The sequence below is a fragment of the Phyllobates terribilis genome, unplaced genomic scaffold (assembly GCF_046119375.1).
Source record: "Phyllobates terribilis strain yellow unplaced genomic scaffold, ASM4611937v1 Scaffold_2__4_contigs__length_985480577, whole genome shotgun sequence".
Taxonomy (NCBI): Eukaryota; Metazoa; Chordata; class Amphibia; order Anura; family Dendrobatidae; genus Phyllobates; species Phyllobates terribilis.
Window position 1 is genome coordinate 524,986,946 of NW_027362762.1, and position 18,595 is coordinate 525,005,540.

The following is an 18,595-nucleotide window of genomic DNA, read 5'->3' on the forward strand; positions in this document are numbered from 1 at the left end:
ACTCCAGTAACGTTGCAGCTCTGAAATATGGCAAAACTGGTGGCGAATGGCATCTTGGCAGCTTCACGCTTGATTTTCCTCAATTCATGGGCAGTTATTTTGCGCCTTTTTTGGCCAACATGCTTCTTGCGACCCTGTTGGCTATTTGCCATGAAACGCTTGATTGTTCGATGATCACACTTCAAAAGTTTGTAAATTTCAAGACTGCTGCATCCCTCTGCAAGACATCTCACAATTTTGGACTTTTCAGAGCCCGTCAAATCTCTTTTCTGACCCATTTGGGCAAAGGAAAGGAAGTTGCCTAATAATTAAGCACACCTTATATAGGGTGTTGATGTCATTAGTCAACACCCCTCCTCATTACAGAGATGCACATCACCAGATTTACTTAATTGGTAGTTGGCTCTCAAGCCTATGCAGCTTGGAGTAGGACAACATGTATAAAAAGTATCATGTGATCAAAATACTCATTTGCCTAATAATACTGCACACAGTGTATGTATATAATACTGGTATCACCAAAGAATCTCTGCTCCCTTTGATAATTTCCACTGGTTTCTAGACTTAGGCTGTGTGCCCACAATGCGTTTTTTAAGCGTTTCCGCAGCGGCAAAAACGCTGCAGAAGCGCTTAAAAAACGCATGGTAGAAGGCCTGCCATGTTCCCCAATGATAATCCCCATGTGCTGTGCACATGCTGCGGAAATTTCTGCTGCGGATTATCATTGCGGGAAAAAACGCAGCACTACCTATTATTTTGCGGAAGCGCTGTGTTTTCGCCGCCATTGACTTGCATTGGAACGCATGGATTCCGCATCACTGTATATGTAGATGCGCATTCCATGCGTTCCAATGTGCGGATGGTACCCGGGTGTGGAGAAGAGGAGACTCTCCTCTGGACCCGGGTACCATAGAACCTGTAAAAAAAAGAATAAAATAAAAAATAAATGTTATATTTACCTTCTGATGGCCCCCGGTGCGCTCGTCCTCTCATGCCGGCAGATCGCGATGGACTAAAGGACCTGCGCTGACGTCATTTAGTCATGTGACGGGTCACGCGATGCTGACGTCGGCTGGTCCTTCAGTGTACCGCGATCTGCCGGCAGCCAGGATGGAGCGAAGCAAGACTCCGGGGGCCATCAGAAAGTAAGTATATATTTATTTTTTATTTTTTACCATTCTTTGGGGTCACACTATATAAATCCATGTTGTTTGCATGGATTTATATAGTGTGACCAAGTTGACAAGCACTTTCCAAATGATGCTAAAATCGCTTGGAAAGCGCTTGTCAACCCGCATGGGGAAATGCATGTGAAGAACGCTTCACATCCGCATGTCCCTGGCAGGAAAACGCATGTACAATCCGCATGTACAATCTGCATGTGCAATCCGCATGTACCATCCGCATGTGTTTTTTTCTGCCAGGGAGATGCAGAAACGCTCAGGAAAAATCCGGAGCATTTCTGCATCGTGGACACATAGCCTTAAAGCAGAAAGAAGCAGCAGAAGTGGAGCTAAAAGCTTTTAGTATTACCACAGTATTACATGCAGAGTGAAAGGGGAGGAGAAGAGAATAGCCCGTAAAGTAAATCTGTCGAACAGGACGGGGACGTTGTTTTGGCAATTTCTCTGATACAATGTAGTAATGCGCAGCCATTTTGTCAATTCCTGTGGTAATTACAGCACTAACAAGATAAATCTGATGAAAACTTACATAATTTTTAAGAGAGCTAGTATTGTTTTACTAATTATAAAAAATTTGCTTAGAGTGTTACTGTTAATGCAGTAATGTATGACCTGTAACATATGCTCTCATTTATTGTGCAACAGAGGGACACAACCTTTTTTAGTGTCATCTTTTACTACCTTAAGGGGCCGCAATACAACTTAAGCCACTTTGTGTCGTACTAATAAGACATTAGTGGTGGCTAAATAATTAGATTCTCATATATATTCTTATTTAAAATTGCTTGTTATACATTAGTCGCTGCAGTTTAGGTCCTATTCTATTTAGTGGTACACACACCACTCACGTATCAGACACATGCAGCGAACACAAAACTCACATATCAGACCCATGCACATATACACAGCTCACATATCAGACCCATGCACACATACACAGCTCACATATCAGACCCATGCACATATACACAGCTCACATATCAGACCCATGCACACATACACAGCTCACATATCAGACCCATGCACATATACACAGCTCACATATCAGACCCATGCACACATACACAGCTCACATATCAGACCCATGCACATATACACAGCTCACATATCAGACCCATGCACACATACACAGCTCACATATCAGACCCATGCACACATACACAGCTCACATATCAGACCCATGCACACATACACAGCTCACATATCAGACACATACACATACACACACCACTCACGAATCAGACACATGCAGCACACACACCACTCACATATCAGACCCATGCACACACATACACAGCTCACATATCAGACCCATGCACACATACACAGCTCACATATCAGGCACATACACATACACACCACTCACGTATCAGACACATGCAGCACAAACACCGCTCACATATCAGACCCATGCACACATACACAGCTCACATATCAGGCACATACACATACACACCACTCACGTATCAGACACATGCAGCACAAACACCGCTCACATATCAGACCCATGCACACACATACACAGCTCACATATCAGGCACATACACATACACACCACTCACGTATCAGACACATGCAGCACAAACACCGCTCACATATCAGACCCATGCACACATACACAGCTCACATATCAGGCACATACACATACACACCACTCACGTATCAGACACATGCAGCACAAACACCGCTCACATATCAGACCCATGCACACACATACACAGCTCACATATCAGACCCATGCACACATACACAGCTCACATATCAGACACATACACATACACACACCACTCACGAATCAGACACATGCAGCACACACACCGCTCACATATCAGACCCATGCACACACATACACAGCTCACATATCAGACCCATGCACACATACACAGCTCACATATCAGGCACATACACATACACACCACTCACGTATCAGACACATGCAGCACAAACACCGCTCACATATCAGACCCATGCACACACATACACAGCTCACATATCAGACCCATGCACACATACACAGCTCATATATCAGACACATATACACACACCACTCACGTATCAGACACATGCAGCACACACACCGCTCACATATCAGACCCATGCACACACATACACAGCTCACATATCAGACCTATGCACACACATACACAGCTCACACATCAGACACATACACACACCACTCACGTATCAGACACATGCAGCACACACACTGCTCATATATCAGACCCATGCACAAACATACACAGCTCACATTTTAGACATATACACACACCACTCACGTATCAGACACATACACACACCACTCACGTATCAGACACATGCAGCGAACACAAAACTCACATATCAGACCCATGCACACACATACACAGCTCACATATCAGACCCATGCACACATACACAGCTCACATATTAGACACATACACATACACACACCACTCATGTATCAGACACATGCAGCACACACACCACTCACATATCAGACCCATGCAAACACATACACCACTCACATATCAGACCCATGCACACACATACACAGCTCACATATCAGACACATACACCCACCACTCACGTATCAGACACATGCAGCACACACACTGCTCATATATCAGACCCATGCACAAACATACCCAGCTCACATTTTAGACATATACACACCACTCACGTATCAGACACATGCAGCACACACACTGCTCACATATCAGACCCATGCACACACATACACAGCTCACATATCAGACACATACATACACACACACACACACACCTTTCACGTATTAGACACATGCAGCACACACACCGCTCACATATCAAACCCATGCACACACATACACAGCTCACATATCAGACCCATGCACACACATACACAGCTCACACATCAGACACATACACACACCACTCACGTATCAGATACATGCAGCACACACACAGCTCACATCAGACCCATGCACACACATACACAGCTCACATATCAGACACATACACAGCTCACATATCAGACACATACACACACCACTCACGTATCAGACACATGCAGCACACACACTGCTCATATATCAGACCCATGCACACACATACACAGCTCACATATCAAACCCATGCACACAGATACACAGTTCACATATCAGACACATACACAGCTCACATATCAGACCCATGCACACACATATGCACCTCACATATCAGACCCATGCACACACATACACAGCTCACATATCAGACATATACACACACATACACACACCGCTCATATATCAAACCCATGCACACACATACACAGTTCACATATCAGACCCATGCACACACATACACAGTTCACATATCAGACCCATGCACACACATACACAGTTTACATATCAGACCCATGCACACACATACACAGTTCACATATCAGACCCATGCATACACATACACCGCTCACATATCAGACACATACACACACATACACCGCTCACATATCAGACATATACACACACATACACACACCGCTTATATATCAGACCCATGCACACACATACACAGTTCACATATCAGACCCATGCACACACATACACAGCTCACATATCAGACACATACACACACATACACAGCTCACATATCAGACACATACACACACATACACAGCTCACATATCAGACCCATGTACACACATACACAGCTCACATATCAGACCCATGCACACACATACACAGCTCACATATCAGACACATACACACACATACACAGCTCACATATCAGACCCATGTACACACATACACAGCTCACATATCAGACACATACACACACCACTCACGTATACGACACATGCAGCACACACACCGCTCACATATCAGACCCATGCACACACATATCAGACCCATGCACACACATACACAGCTCACATATCAGACCCATGCACACATACACAGGTCACATATCAGACCCATGCACACACATACACAGCTCACATATCAGACCCATGCACACAAATGCACAGCTCACATATCACACATATCAGACACATACACATACCACTCACGTATCATACACATGCAGCACACACACGGCACACATCAGACCCATGCAGACCCATGCAGCACACACACACCGCTCACATATCAGCCACATGCAACACACATACACGCCGCTCACAGATCAGACACATGCAGCACACACACCACTCACATGTCTCACACATGTACATACACACAGACTACTCGCATATCAAACCCAATCAGTACACACACACCACTCACACATGTAGCGCACACACACTGCTCACATATCATAAACATGCAGCAAAGACACACCGATAACATATTAGACACATGCAGTACACACAATGCTCACATATCAGACATATGCAACAAACACATCACTCGCGTATTCAATACATGCAGCACACACACCGCTCACGTATTCGATAAATTCAGCTCATATACCAGATACATACAACTCATACACCGTGAATATATCATACACATGCAGCAGAGTCACACCATTCACATGTCAGACAGATGCAGTGCACACACCGCTCACATATCAGACACATACAGCACTCACACACTCCGCTCACATATCAGACAGATGCAGCGCACACACACTCCGCTCACATATCAGCCACATGCAGCACACACACACGCCGCTCACAGATCAGACACATGCCGCACACACCACTCACATATCTGACACATGTACATACACACAGACTACTCGCATATCAAACACAATCAGTACATACACACCACTCACACATGCAATACACACACCGCTCACACATCATAGACATGCAGCAGAGACACACCATTTACATATTAGACACATGCAGCACACACCGTTCTCATATCAGACATATGCACCCAACACACACCGCTCACGTATTCGATACGCGCTGCTCACATACCAGACACATACAGCTCATATGCCGTGAATATATCAGACACATGCAGCACATACATACAATGCAAACTTATCAGACACAGACAAATAAAAAGTATAAATCATAAATATACAATCCATCGATAAGAAAAATAATTAATGGACAACAGTAAATCGTAATCAAAACGGAAAAATTGAGGAAACATAGTCCTAAACCCACAATAATAACAATTTGTTGATAATAAAAATATATACAGTGACGAGCAAAAGGGTAAAAATGTTCTGAAATGTGTAGAAAAGACCTGGGATCAGATTTCATTTGAGATGTGTTTGAATTTATTATTTATTTTACTCACTTATATAGCGCCATTAACTCCACAGTGCTTTGCAGACATTATGGTCACTGTCCCCATCAGAGCTCACAATCTAAATTCCCTATCAGTATGTCTTTGGAGTGTGAGAGGAAACCAGAGAACACGGAGGAAACCCACGCAAACATGGGGAGAACATACAAACTCCTTGCAGATGTTGTCCTTGGTGGGATTTGAACCCAAGACTCCAGTGGTGCAAGGCTTCAGTGCTAACCACTGAGCCACCGTGCTGCAATTAGCACTGCAGCCTTGCAGCGCAGGTGTCCTGGGTTCAAATCCCACCAAAGACAACATTTGCAAGGAGTTTGTATGTTCTCCCGATATTTGCGTGGGTTTCCTCCGGGTTCTGATCGAGAGCATGCCCAGAAGGATTCAGGCAGTGTTAAAAGTTAAAGGTGGATTAACAAAATACTAAAAATTAAAACAGTAACAATGCAGTAACATGACAAGAATCTGTATAAATAATCATATGCTAAATAGTTGCAAGTCCATTTTATGTATGAGATAGCCAAGATGACTGTCTATAAAATGATGGTAGTGTCACGTTCGAAGCAGTAGTGCATGGTGAGATATGGAGCCTGAAAGTTAAAAGTTCAAAGCATTGTTAAGAATAAGAATAAAGTTAAAAAATGTCCTTAGAAAAAGTGACAACATGTTACCACAGGATAGGACAAAAAGAATGTTTACAGTACACATGAATTGGAGAATAAGTAAAGTTTCTATTTAGAATATTGTCTAAAAGTGTGTTGTCATAAAGTGCAGTATACATATACATAGGAACATGAATAGATATTAATCTGCCAAATAATACATTATGCCCAATAATGTAAGATAATATGGCAAGCATATATAGAGCATATACCAGAATCAGAAAGCGGTAATATTGGTAATAATACTGTATATCACAGAGATAAAGCATCATAAAGTGAACGGTATCCATTATACCCTTTGTTATACTTGTCCTATCCCACTGAAATGGTGCCAACCCCGACACGCGTTTAACCATCAGTCTTCGTCTGCGGGTCGAAACGTGTTGGAACAGCGCCGATACCAGAGGTCACTACAAGCAGTTTTTATTTTATATTGGGGAATATAGCAAACAAGAAGGGGTTTTCTGAGTAGTGAACAACATTTTCAAGGCATATTTAATTAGGGGGGATTCATAAGTCTGCCGTCAGTCAGATTTGGACTGGACAATACATTGCAATCTTCATATTATACACACGTGGTCAAAATTATTGGTACCCCTCGTTTAATGAAAGAAAAACCCACAATTGTCACAGAAATAGACATTCCTCACATGTAATAAAACTGTCAAACATTTGCAAATCATGCACACGGGAGCGATTCAAACATATCACCGAGCAGCTAAAAATACTCGGAGCTCGGCCCGAGCATACTCGGAGAAAGGGTTAATAGAACATACTCGCTCAACACTAGTAATAATAAATTAAAAATCTATGAAAATGAACAAATGAAAGTCAGACATTGCTTTTCAACCCTGATTCCACAGAATTTAAAAAAAAATTAAACTCATGATATAGGCCTGGACAGAAGTGATGGTACCCCTGAAAATAATGTGACAAAAGGGACATGTTTAATCAAGTTGTAATCAGTCAGTGGGCCTGTATATAGGGCTACAGATACTCACTGTGCTGTTTGGTGACATGGTGTGTACCACACTCAGCATGGACCAGAAGCAAAGGAAAGAGTTGTCTCAGGAGATTAGAAAGAAAATTATAGACAAGCATGTTAAAGGTAAAGGTTATAAGACCATCTAGATCCAAGCAGCTGGATGTTCCTGTGACTACAGTTGCACATATTATTCAGAAATTCATGATCCATGGGACTTTAGCTAACCTCCCTGGACTTGGCCACAGGAGGAAAATTGATGACAAATCAAAGAGACTGATAATACGAATGGTAACAAAAGAGCGCAGGGAAACTTCTAAAGAGAGTAAAGGTGAACTTCAAACTCAAGGAACATCAGTGTCAGATCGCACCATCCGTCGTTGTTTGATCTAAAGTGGACTTCATGGGAGACGACCAAGGAGAACACCATTGTTGAAAAAAAATCATAAAAAAGCCAGACTGGAATTGCAAGGCTACATGTTGATGACTCGCCCCCTGGGCCTGTGTTGTGCATGCACGTGTGTGCGGGGAATACCCGGAGCCGGATCGCTGGGGGTTGTAGTCTCCGTGGCGATGACCCGGTCCGTGCCCAGGGTGGTCAAATCATTGGCAGGGTTATTGGTATGATGATGGTCCGACTACGCCACCCGTGAATTGCAGTCAGTTGGGACCGCCGCTGCAAGGCAGACCGCTGAGGCCGGTGTTGTGTGTGCAGCTAAGAATGGGATGACTCCCCACGGGAGAAGTATAGCCTCAGGGCATTTGGTATGGATGATGGGAGTGATGGTGCACGAGCGCAGCAGGAACAACTCCGAGTCTGTGCAGTGCAGTTCAGGGTCTTTACTGGTGTTATAAAGCAGACCCTCCCGGGAGTACTGGTTAGCAGTAGAGGCCTGGTCAGTCTGTGAGCAAGCAGGATCTCCCCTGGCCAGGTGGAGTTGTAGGCCTCCCTGTCTATCTGCACTCTTCCTGGCTACCTTGCTGTATGCGGGTAGAAGTAGCCCACGTCCGTGAGTATACCGTGTGGTGCTCACCCGTATGGCTGGTGACTTGGGGCCTTCTGTTAGCCTCCGCTCCACGATGGCGGTGCTGGTCCCTTGCTTGTGACCGTGCCTCCGGGCTTCTATGGCCAGAGGACCTGGAATCCCCTGCCGGCTGGATTCTGCTGCTGGACCTGGATGTCCCCACAACCTCGGACTCCGTGTCCGGTCTTAGTGTCTTCAGCCAGGGCGAGCTATCTGGCTTCCAGCCCCTGGCACTCGCTCCTGCTCCTACAGAGCTCCTAGTTCTTGCTTTCCCTCTCCAGGCTCTGACTGACCTAATCCCGCCCCAGACCCAGTTTATAAGGGCAGATTCCTCCCCTCCCAGGTCTGGGCGGGCGGTGTTGCATGCTTAGGGCTCCTGACCAGAGAAACCTCCCACTTGCTCTCAGACGTAATATTTCTATTACTGTGGTAACCAGACCCCTGGGGTGCCACATTGACAAGCCACAAAGCTTCTGGGAGAATGTCCTATGGACAGATGAGACAAAAATGGAAGTTTTTGGCAAGGCACATCAGCTCTATGTTCACAGATGGAAAAATGAAGCATATCAAGAAAAGAACACTGTCCCTACTGTGAAACATGGAGGAGGTTCTGTTAAGTTCTGGGGCTGCTTTGCTGCATCTGTCACAGAGTGTCTTGAATCTTTGCAGGGTACAATGAAATCTCAAGTCTGTCAAGGGATTCTAGAGAGAAATGTGCTGCCCAGTGTCAGAAAGCTTGGTCTCAGTCGTAGGTCATGGGTCTTGCAACAGGATAATGACCCAAAACACGCAGCTAAACACACCCAAGAATGGCTAAGAGAAAAACATTGGACTATTCTAAAGTGGCCTTCTATGAGCCCTTACCTAAATCCTATTGAGCATCTTTGGAAAGAGCTGAAACATGCCGTCTGGAAAAGGCAACCTTCAAACACGAGACAACTGGAGCAGTTACAGGAATCGTTTGATTGAAGTGATTGCCTCAGAAGGTTGTTCAACAAAATATTAAGTTAAGAAGAACCATCATTTCTGTCCAGGCCTATTTCATGAGTTTAATTTTTTTTAAAAATCTGTGGAAGCAGGGTTGAAAAGCAATGTCTGACTTTCATTTGTTCATTTTCATAGATTTTTAATTTATTATTACGTTTGTCAGATTCAAGTTATTTCTGTGACCATTGTGGGTTTTTCTTTCATTAAACGAGGGGTACCAACAATTTTGACCACGTGTGTATAGACTATGTACTTACAATTGCCTATTTTGCCTTTCTACCCAGTTAATTCTTCTGTTTTCCATTAGGTCTATGACATCACGGGATTAAAAACAAAGGAGGTTAGTTTTGCTTGAATGACTCATAAGCTACTGCAAAAGGCAATGGCTGGGGGAGGGAGCAGTTTGGTCAGAAGTTGAAGAGGGGAATGATAAATGCAGGGACAAGAGACTTCCTGTTTCTAAGTAGAGGAGAGAAAAGAAAATAATTATTATCTGGGTAGAAAGACAAAATGAGCAATTGTAAGTACACAGTACTATAATATGATGATTTCAATATATTAAGAGGATAAAACTTTGTCTCTGCCCTTTAAAGAAGCTCTCCCACCAGACGGATGTATAACTCGTGCGATGATCGCAGTGGACTGGCCGGCGGCTCTCCTGACCTGAACATGGCGGCGTGATGTATTTCTATGCAGCTGTCAAGCTCAGGTCAGGAGATTAGACAGCCAGTGCAAGGTTTACGAGAAGAAGTACCGTAAATTCTGCAGTCACTCTGTGTGACTGCAGACTGACAAATTATTTTAGTGTGTGACGCGTCCACTGTCACGATTCCACTGTATAACCCTTGGGCACGTGTAGTCACATGATCGGAAGTATGAATTTTGCATAATTGCGATAGCGTGCTGACAAGGCTCATCTGGCTTCTCTCAATGGAAAGGATTAGAGAGAAGCTGGGTGAGACTAGTTACAAATAGCATACATACATTATTGCAGGCATTGGTCAGAGAGGCACATTTTATTCATGTGGTCTACATTTATTGGGAAATGTCACCAACCTCACATTAAGGCCATGGCATCACTATCATTTTTCGGTCAGTATTTTTTCTCAGGAGTGGGTGATAAATGCAGAATTGGTGCACTTGTTTCTATTATACACTGCTCAAAAAAATAAAGGGAACACTCAAATAGCACATCCTAGATCTGAATGAATGAAATATTCTCATTGAATACTTTGTTCTGTACAAAGTCGAATGTGCTGACAACAAAATCACACAAAAATCATCAATGGAAATCAAATTTATTAACCAATGGAGGCCTGGATTTGGAGTCGCCACCAAAATTAAAGTGGAAAAACACACTACAGGCTGATCCAACTTTGATGTGCGGCCCTCCAAAGAAATGCCACAGAACACCAGGATTGGCAAAGACGCCACTGGCGCCCTGTGCTCTTCACAGATGAAAGCAGGGTCACACTGAGCACATGTGACAGACATGACATAGTCTGGAGACGCCGTGGAGAGCGATCTGCTGCCTACAACATCCTTCAGCATGACCAGTTTGGCAGTGTGTCAGCAATGGTGTGGGGTGGCATTTCTTTGGAGGGCCGCACAGTCCTACATGTGCTCGCCAGAGGTAGCCTGAATGCCATTAGGTACAGAGATGAGATCCTCAGACCCCTTGTGAGACCATATGCTGGTGCTTTTGGCCCTGGGTTCCTCCTAATGCAGGACAATGCCAGACCTCATGTGGCTGGAGTGTGTCAGCAGTTCCTGCAAGATGAAGGCATTGAAGCTATGGACTGGCCCGCCCGTTCCCCAGATCTGAATCTGATTGAGCACATCTGGGACATCATGTCTCGCTCCATCCACCAACGTCACGTTGCACCACAGACTGTCCAGGAGTTGGCGGATGCTTTAGTCCAGGTCTGGGAGGAGATCCCACAGGAGACCATCCGCAACCTCATCAGGAGCTTGCCCAGGCGTTGTAGGGAGGTCATACAGGCACGTGGAGGCCACACACAATACTGAGCCTCATTTTGACTTGTTTTAAGGACATTACATCAAAGTTGGATCAGCCTGTAGTGTGTTTTTCCACTTTAATTTTGGGGGTGACTCCAAATCCAGGCCTCCATTGATTAATAAATTGGATTTCCATTGATGATTTTTGTGTGATTTTGTTGTCAGCACATTCAACTTTGTACAGAACAAAGTATTCAATGAGAATATTTCATTCATTCAGATCTAGGATGTGTTATTTGAGTGTTCCCTTTTTTGAGCAGTGTACTTTTCTCTGATTATTCCTCACCTGGTTTTGGCTCCTGAGAAAAAATACTGACCAAATACTGATAGTGAGGCCGTGGCCTAATAGAAGAAACAAGTCACCAATTCTGCATTTATCACCCACTCCTGGTTTTGTCTCCCTCTCATGAGAAAAAATACTGACTAAATACTGATAGTGGGGCCGCTGCCTTAAGGCAAATCTTTCATCAGCACTCCAAAGATCATAGTGGCTGAAGAATTACATTTCAATCACGAAAACTATGAGCCCGATTCATTATTGTATTTGCCCCTGTTGTCTATTTTTGTAGTTTTTCGCCTGTCTTTCATTTGCGTCAAATTCTTCTTTTAATTTACACCCATTGTGGGCGCAATTTAGATTTTCCAGATATTTTCACCCAATTCATTATTTGCAACTTTTTGAAAAGTTGCAAAATACATTGCAAATGTACTCCAGTCTCCACCTCGAGTGATTTTATGTACGCCAGATATTTTGGTGCAATTTTTGACCAATTTTACAATTTGTGCAACTTCTTGCACTAAACAAAATTGCAAAACAGGTTCAAGTAAAAAATAAAGACCATTTTCAACTGTGTGCAAAATTCATGAACCATGAACACCATTTTAATGAATTTGGCACATATTCTGTCAGCAAATTCCACAAGACAAAAAAGAAAAGTATTACATATGATCGCCGTCTTCCCGGTACATTTAATAGCGTCCAACCATGTCGTCATAATTACATTAACCTCTTTACGACCTTGGACATGTAGGTACATCCAAGGTCGTACCCCTCGCTTTGATGCGGGTTCCGGCGCAGAGCCCGCATCTTTCCTGGCACATGACAGTTGATCTGATCAGCTGTCATGTGCCCCTAACAGCCGTGGGTGGAATCGCGATCCACCCGCGGCTGTTAACATGTTTAACGCCGCTGTAAAACTCCACATTTAAAGTGGCCTGGCCGGAAGTGCGTCATAAGTCCCACCCATTGGTGCACCCGACGCGTCACATGATCGTAAGCCCCGATGGGTTGGCATGACAACCAGGTGTTTGTAGGAGACCCCTGTGGTTGTAATAACTAGTGTTGAGCGAATTTGTTCGGCATTTCAAATTCGGGTTCGTATTCGGGGTTCTGGCTTGTTCGCGCAAAAAAATCGGCTCTGCCCATGAACATCCCTGATTTGCCACGCTCTCACGCTGATCAGGGATGTTCATGGGCGGAGACGATTTTTTTGGTGCGAACAAGCCGGGACCCCGAACATGAAACCAAATTTGAAATGCCGAACAAATTCGCTCAACACTAGTCATAACCAATCTGCTATGAGCACCGCCCAGCGGTTGGCGTTCATAGCAGATGAGCATTTTTGTTACACACAACAGGGCTGAAGACCTGCTAAATGTAACACAAGCGCTCAGATGATCACAGCTTCTAGACACTAGAAACTATTGAAGCAAGTAAAAAGAAAAAAAATGTTTTTAAAAATATAAAAAAAATATAAAAGTTCAAATCACCTCCCTTTTGCCCCATTCAAGATAAAACTATATATATATATATATATATATATATATATATATATATATATATATATATATATATATATATATATATAATAAAAATCAAAAATACACCTATTTGGTATCGCCACATTCAGAAGTTCCCAATCTAATAATATATAAAAATAATTAATCCAATCGGTAAATGGCGTTATGAGAAAAAAATGTAAATGCCAGAATTACGTTTTTTTGGTCGCCGCAGCTTTGCAATAAAATGCAAAAACGGATGATGGAAACATTTTATCTGCCCCAAAATGGTATCAATAAAAACGTCAACTCAGCACGCAAAAAATAAGCCCTCACTCGTACCCAGAACCCTAAAAACGGATACGCTGCAGGTCTCAGGAAATGGCGCCATTTATTTTCTTTTTACAAACTTTGGAATTTTTTTCACCACTTAAATAAAAAGAACCTATACATGTTTGATATCTATAAACTTGTAATGACCTGGAGAATAATAATGGCAGCTCAGTTTTACCATTCAGTGAACGTGGTAAAAAAAAAAAAAACAACTGTGGAATTGCACTTTTTTTTTTTTTTTTGCAATTTCACCGCACTTGAAATTTTTTTCACATTTCCAAGACATTATATGGTAAAATAAATGGTGTTGTTCAAAAGTACAACTCGTCCCTCAAAAAACAAGCCCTCACAAGGCCATATTGATTGAAAAATAAAAAAGTTATGGCTCTGGGAAGAAGGGGAGCAAAAACACGAAAGCGGAAAACCCCAAGTTGGTAAAGGGGTTAAGGATGTTCGTTTTCCAGTGTAATTTCAGTTGCTATGCATTAGCCTTTAAGTAGATGAACAAAATGCTACAGGTACAAATATTGTGAAAATATAAAACACTACACAATTCTGAAGTTTTCATAGAAATCATGAGCCAATACTAATGAACGTTTTCTTCTTTTCTAGCGGTGATAGTAGGAGGAGTGGTCGGAGCCCTATTTGCTGCATTTTTAGTGATGCTGCTGATTTACCGCATGAAAAAGAAAGATGAAGGAAGTTACGCTCTGGAAGAGCCCAAACCAGCTAGCGTTTCCTATCAAAAACCGGACAATCATGAGGAATTCTACGCATAGTAGGAGGAATGTGTCCTCTCGTTTTCCAGTTCTGATGATGATCAATGGGCCTGTGAACGGATCTTTCTTTAATGGCTCCCATGTTCAATGATCCTGGATGTGGGCTTTTTCTTCATTTCTACATCACAACTACCTGAAGTGCGGACATATGAAATCAGATCAGGACACGACACCACTCTTGTTGTGGGATTTCTACTCTATTCATTCCTCTTTGTGTTCGTACACTGCAAATGGCCACAACTGCCCGGTGCTTCCTTGAGGGTTCCTTTGCCATGTATGACTGATAATGCTGTTGTGGCCGTCACGTAGCAAATTCAGGACCCACAAAAGCACAAGTGATGCCTTTTAGATCACTTTATATTGCAGTATTGGCATATACTAGGAAATATGTTCTGCAGCCCCTTATCGCCATATTTCCAAAGTAAAAAGTTTATGTACATGCTAAAGGGAATTTGAAATGTTGTACAAAAATCCAATATATATATCTTTCTATTAGACATATACATATGAATTTCTAATCCGACCACAGGCTCTGCCATTAAGCTGTAAATATGTCTGGTGTAAATTAAGAAATTTTAGGGAGGCTTATTGGAAAAAAAGAACTTTTTTAAACATGTAGACCAAACATTCTCTACCAAATGTGCTTATATGGATATCAAGACAAAAATAGGGATGCATCTTTAATGTTAAAATGGTACTTTGGTGGTGAAGGGATGCTATTAGTGTTTTGGTTAAATGTAGTGCAATAAAGAGAGATTTGGTTGAAATGTTTTTGCTCCAACCCCACAAGGTGCAATTCTCTTTTTTTAATGGTTACTCTTATCCCCATCAGTTCTATGGGCACATTGAAATGTCCATACAAATCGGTCCGATCTCGAACCGCAATGCACGGACTGGCCGCGATTCTCCTGACCCGAGCGTGATAGCTTTTATATAAATATATGAAGCTGTCATTCTCGGGTACGGAGTCCTGCACCCAGTTTGTACATTGCAGTCCAAGATCGGATTGATTTGTATGGACGTCTGAATGCGCCTTAACACTATAACCTCTGCTTTATTTACTCAGAGGCGCAATGAAGTGTAATTAAAAGCTACACCTTAAACACACAAAAAGAGCACAGGTCAACCAACAATTTGCTTGTTTTACTGAACCAAAAACTTGCCTTCGTCATGCATGAATTTGGCCACAGCTAAGGATTCTGGACATTTTTATGCAGATGAGCACAGTTAGTTGGTAGTTATTTTGAACCTGGATGAAAATCTGAACAGTTAGTTCATCAAAAAATGAGTTTAAACAGCAGCTCTTCTAGTTTATCACAGGTCTTATTCTGCCAGAAACCTTAATTAATTTTTTGTTTTGTAATCCATTCCAAAAAACTTGATCTCAGCAGTCAGTTTGCTGGATTTAGAAGGACCTTCTAATCAATTTTTAACATCCCAAAAGCATATGCCATTTCACCAGTCCTGAGATTGAAAATTTAACGCTACATTAGTTTTTCCATTTTCCCTGCACAGCTGGTGGCTATGGTGCAAGTATTACAAGGGAACACAACACTCCAATCCCAATACAAGGTGCCCTTATACAGCAGTAAAAAGAATTTGGTTCTCTGCCAAATTGCAATAATTGCTCTATTAGTAGTTAGGCAATCCAAAAATGTGACGTTTTGGTCAGATTACCTGTTTTCTCAAGCATCAGAATTCAATAGAGAAGTGCAGGGAGTAGCAGTAAAAACGTTGTGTTGAGAGGCGCTGTGTAGCACATGCAGCAGGAAGCTAGTATTATTAGTGTCCTGCTGCATTATGCTACACAGCGCCTCTCACTAGAGCGATTATACCAGATTCTTGCGGCATTTACAGCACAGAACCGGAGTGGTCATACTGCTACTCACTGTGCTTCTCTGTTGTAACACCTACAATCTAATGCTTGACAAAGAGCATGTCATCCAAAGGAAATGTCACGTTTTTTGATTGGCTAACTGAGCTACTAAACTTTGCAATTCAAAAACGAAATCCAAGTTATTTTTACTTGTGTACAAGGAAAACCTGTCAATTGAATTCATTATTAAAGTAACTGTGAAAAGCCTTCATTCTTAGAGGTCAGAATCCCATTAATCATACTGTAGATGCTCTGGTCATATGCCATCACTGGTGAAAATAAAAGCATAAAGTAGTGGCCTGCCACTGCTAGCCCTCCAGCCACATGTTGTCAGGGCATATTGGAAGGCACAATTTTTAACAATTGGCTGCTAAAGGACTACATTTTTAGAATAAAAAATGTTTTCCTTTATATGTTCATATTCCTAGATTGTGTTTTCTTTCCTAGATGTGTCTTATACTCTTCAGAAAGATCTAAAGGTTATTTTCTATCTTCTGTCCACTTCTAAGTAAATGTGATGGAGCACCAAAGAAGGGAAAAATGAGGCCTTAGTCCCTTTCCCAGAATCCTTGGGTTGGAGGGTTCCACGCAGGCCACTGACAGTGGATTGATATATTGACAGTGATTTTAAAGAAGACGTTTCATCTTAACTATAACTGATAAAGTGACTAAACTCTTTTAGGATTAGGACATTAAGTAGGAGTAATGAGATGATAATCTCATCCAAAATGGAATTTCTCTCAAGCAAGCTGAATGTCATTTATGTGGCAGTCGTCGTATTTGTTATTTTCACTGTGGAGACCGAATGTAACATACCAGCGGGTGACTTTACAGCAACTCTGTTGTACCTCTCAATAACATGAAGCACTCCTTGGTAGAAATTTTCTGGACTGATCCATATCAACACCTGGGATATTTTCATTTTGTACATTATTTTACCAGTCTACCTGGAAATACAAAGTGGGTTCATTTCTTACAAAATATCTGTTGTAAGCGGTGAAATAATTTCTAGAAAGGGTTGGTAACTGGGGTTATACTGTAATAGAGCATTTTTTTGTTTGTACAGTATGTAATTCACTAGGATTTTAGCATTAAAAATTTGCTTCTTAAAGTCTGTTCTGAATGTGTTTCATAGCACAGACTTTAAAGCCAAAAGCTAAAGCAACATGAGCAACAAGCAAACAAAAACTGTTCACTAAAGAAAACTATAACTTTGCCAATGATCTTTACGCAATGTTGCAGTTAATGTATCTTAATAATTTTATAATTATCTCTGTGCTGTATCCATTAAGGAATTAAAACTTAAAACATTTGAACTTTTTATTTTATTGTCATTTTTTTGCTGCTTTGTTTTCTAATGATTACTAAACGTGCTGCTGATTATAAATGGTTTGTTTTACTGTCTATGCTATGTGTGGGCACCCAGTAATTGTGATTTGCTCTGCAGCCTGGTAAATCTGTTGCAGACTGGGGGAGAGCAATGATGGGGTGCTAGGAGAGAGCAATGATGGGGGTGCTAGGAGAGAGCAATGATGGGGGTGCTGGGAGAGAGCAATGATGGGGGTGCTGGGAGAGAGCAATGATGGTGCTGGGAGAGAGGAATGATGGAGGTGCTGGGAGAGAGCAATGATGGGGGTGCTGGGAGAGCGCAATGATGGTACTGGGAGAGAGGAATGATGGAGGTGCTGGGAGAGAGCAATGATGGAGGTGCTGGAAGAGGGCAATGATGGTGCTGGGAGAGAGGAATGATGGAGGTGCT

At 42.4% G+C, this 18,595-nt stretch overlaps 1 protein-coding gene across 1 annotated transcript in view; it reads left to right on the top strand.

Annotated features, from left to right (window-relative positions):
* Positions 1 to 18,157, top strand: part of SDC3 (syndecan 3) — a 172,239-nt gene extending 154,082 nt beyond the window's left edge. The window contains exon 5 of the mRNA XM_073666020.1: positions 14,794 to 18,157. Within this exon, the coding sequence (XP_073522121.1) occupies positions 14,794 to 14,960 (167 nt within the window). The 3' untranslated portion in view covers positions 14,961 to 18,157. The remainder of the gene's footprint in view (positions 1 to 14,793) is intronic.
* Positions 18,158 to 18,595: the final 438 nt, after the last annotated feature.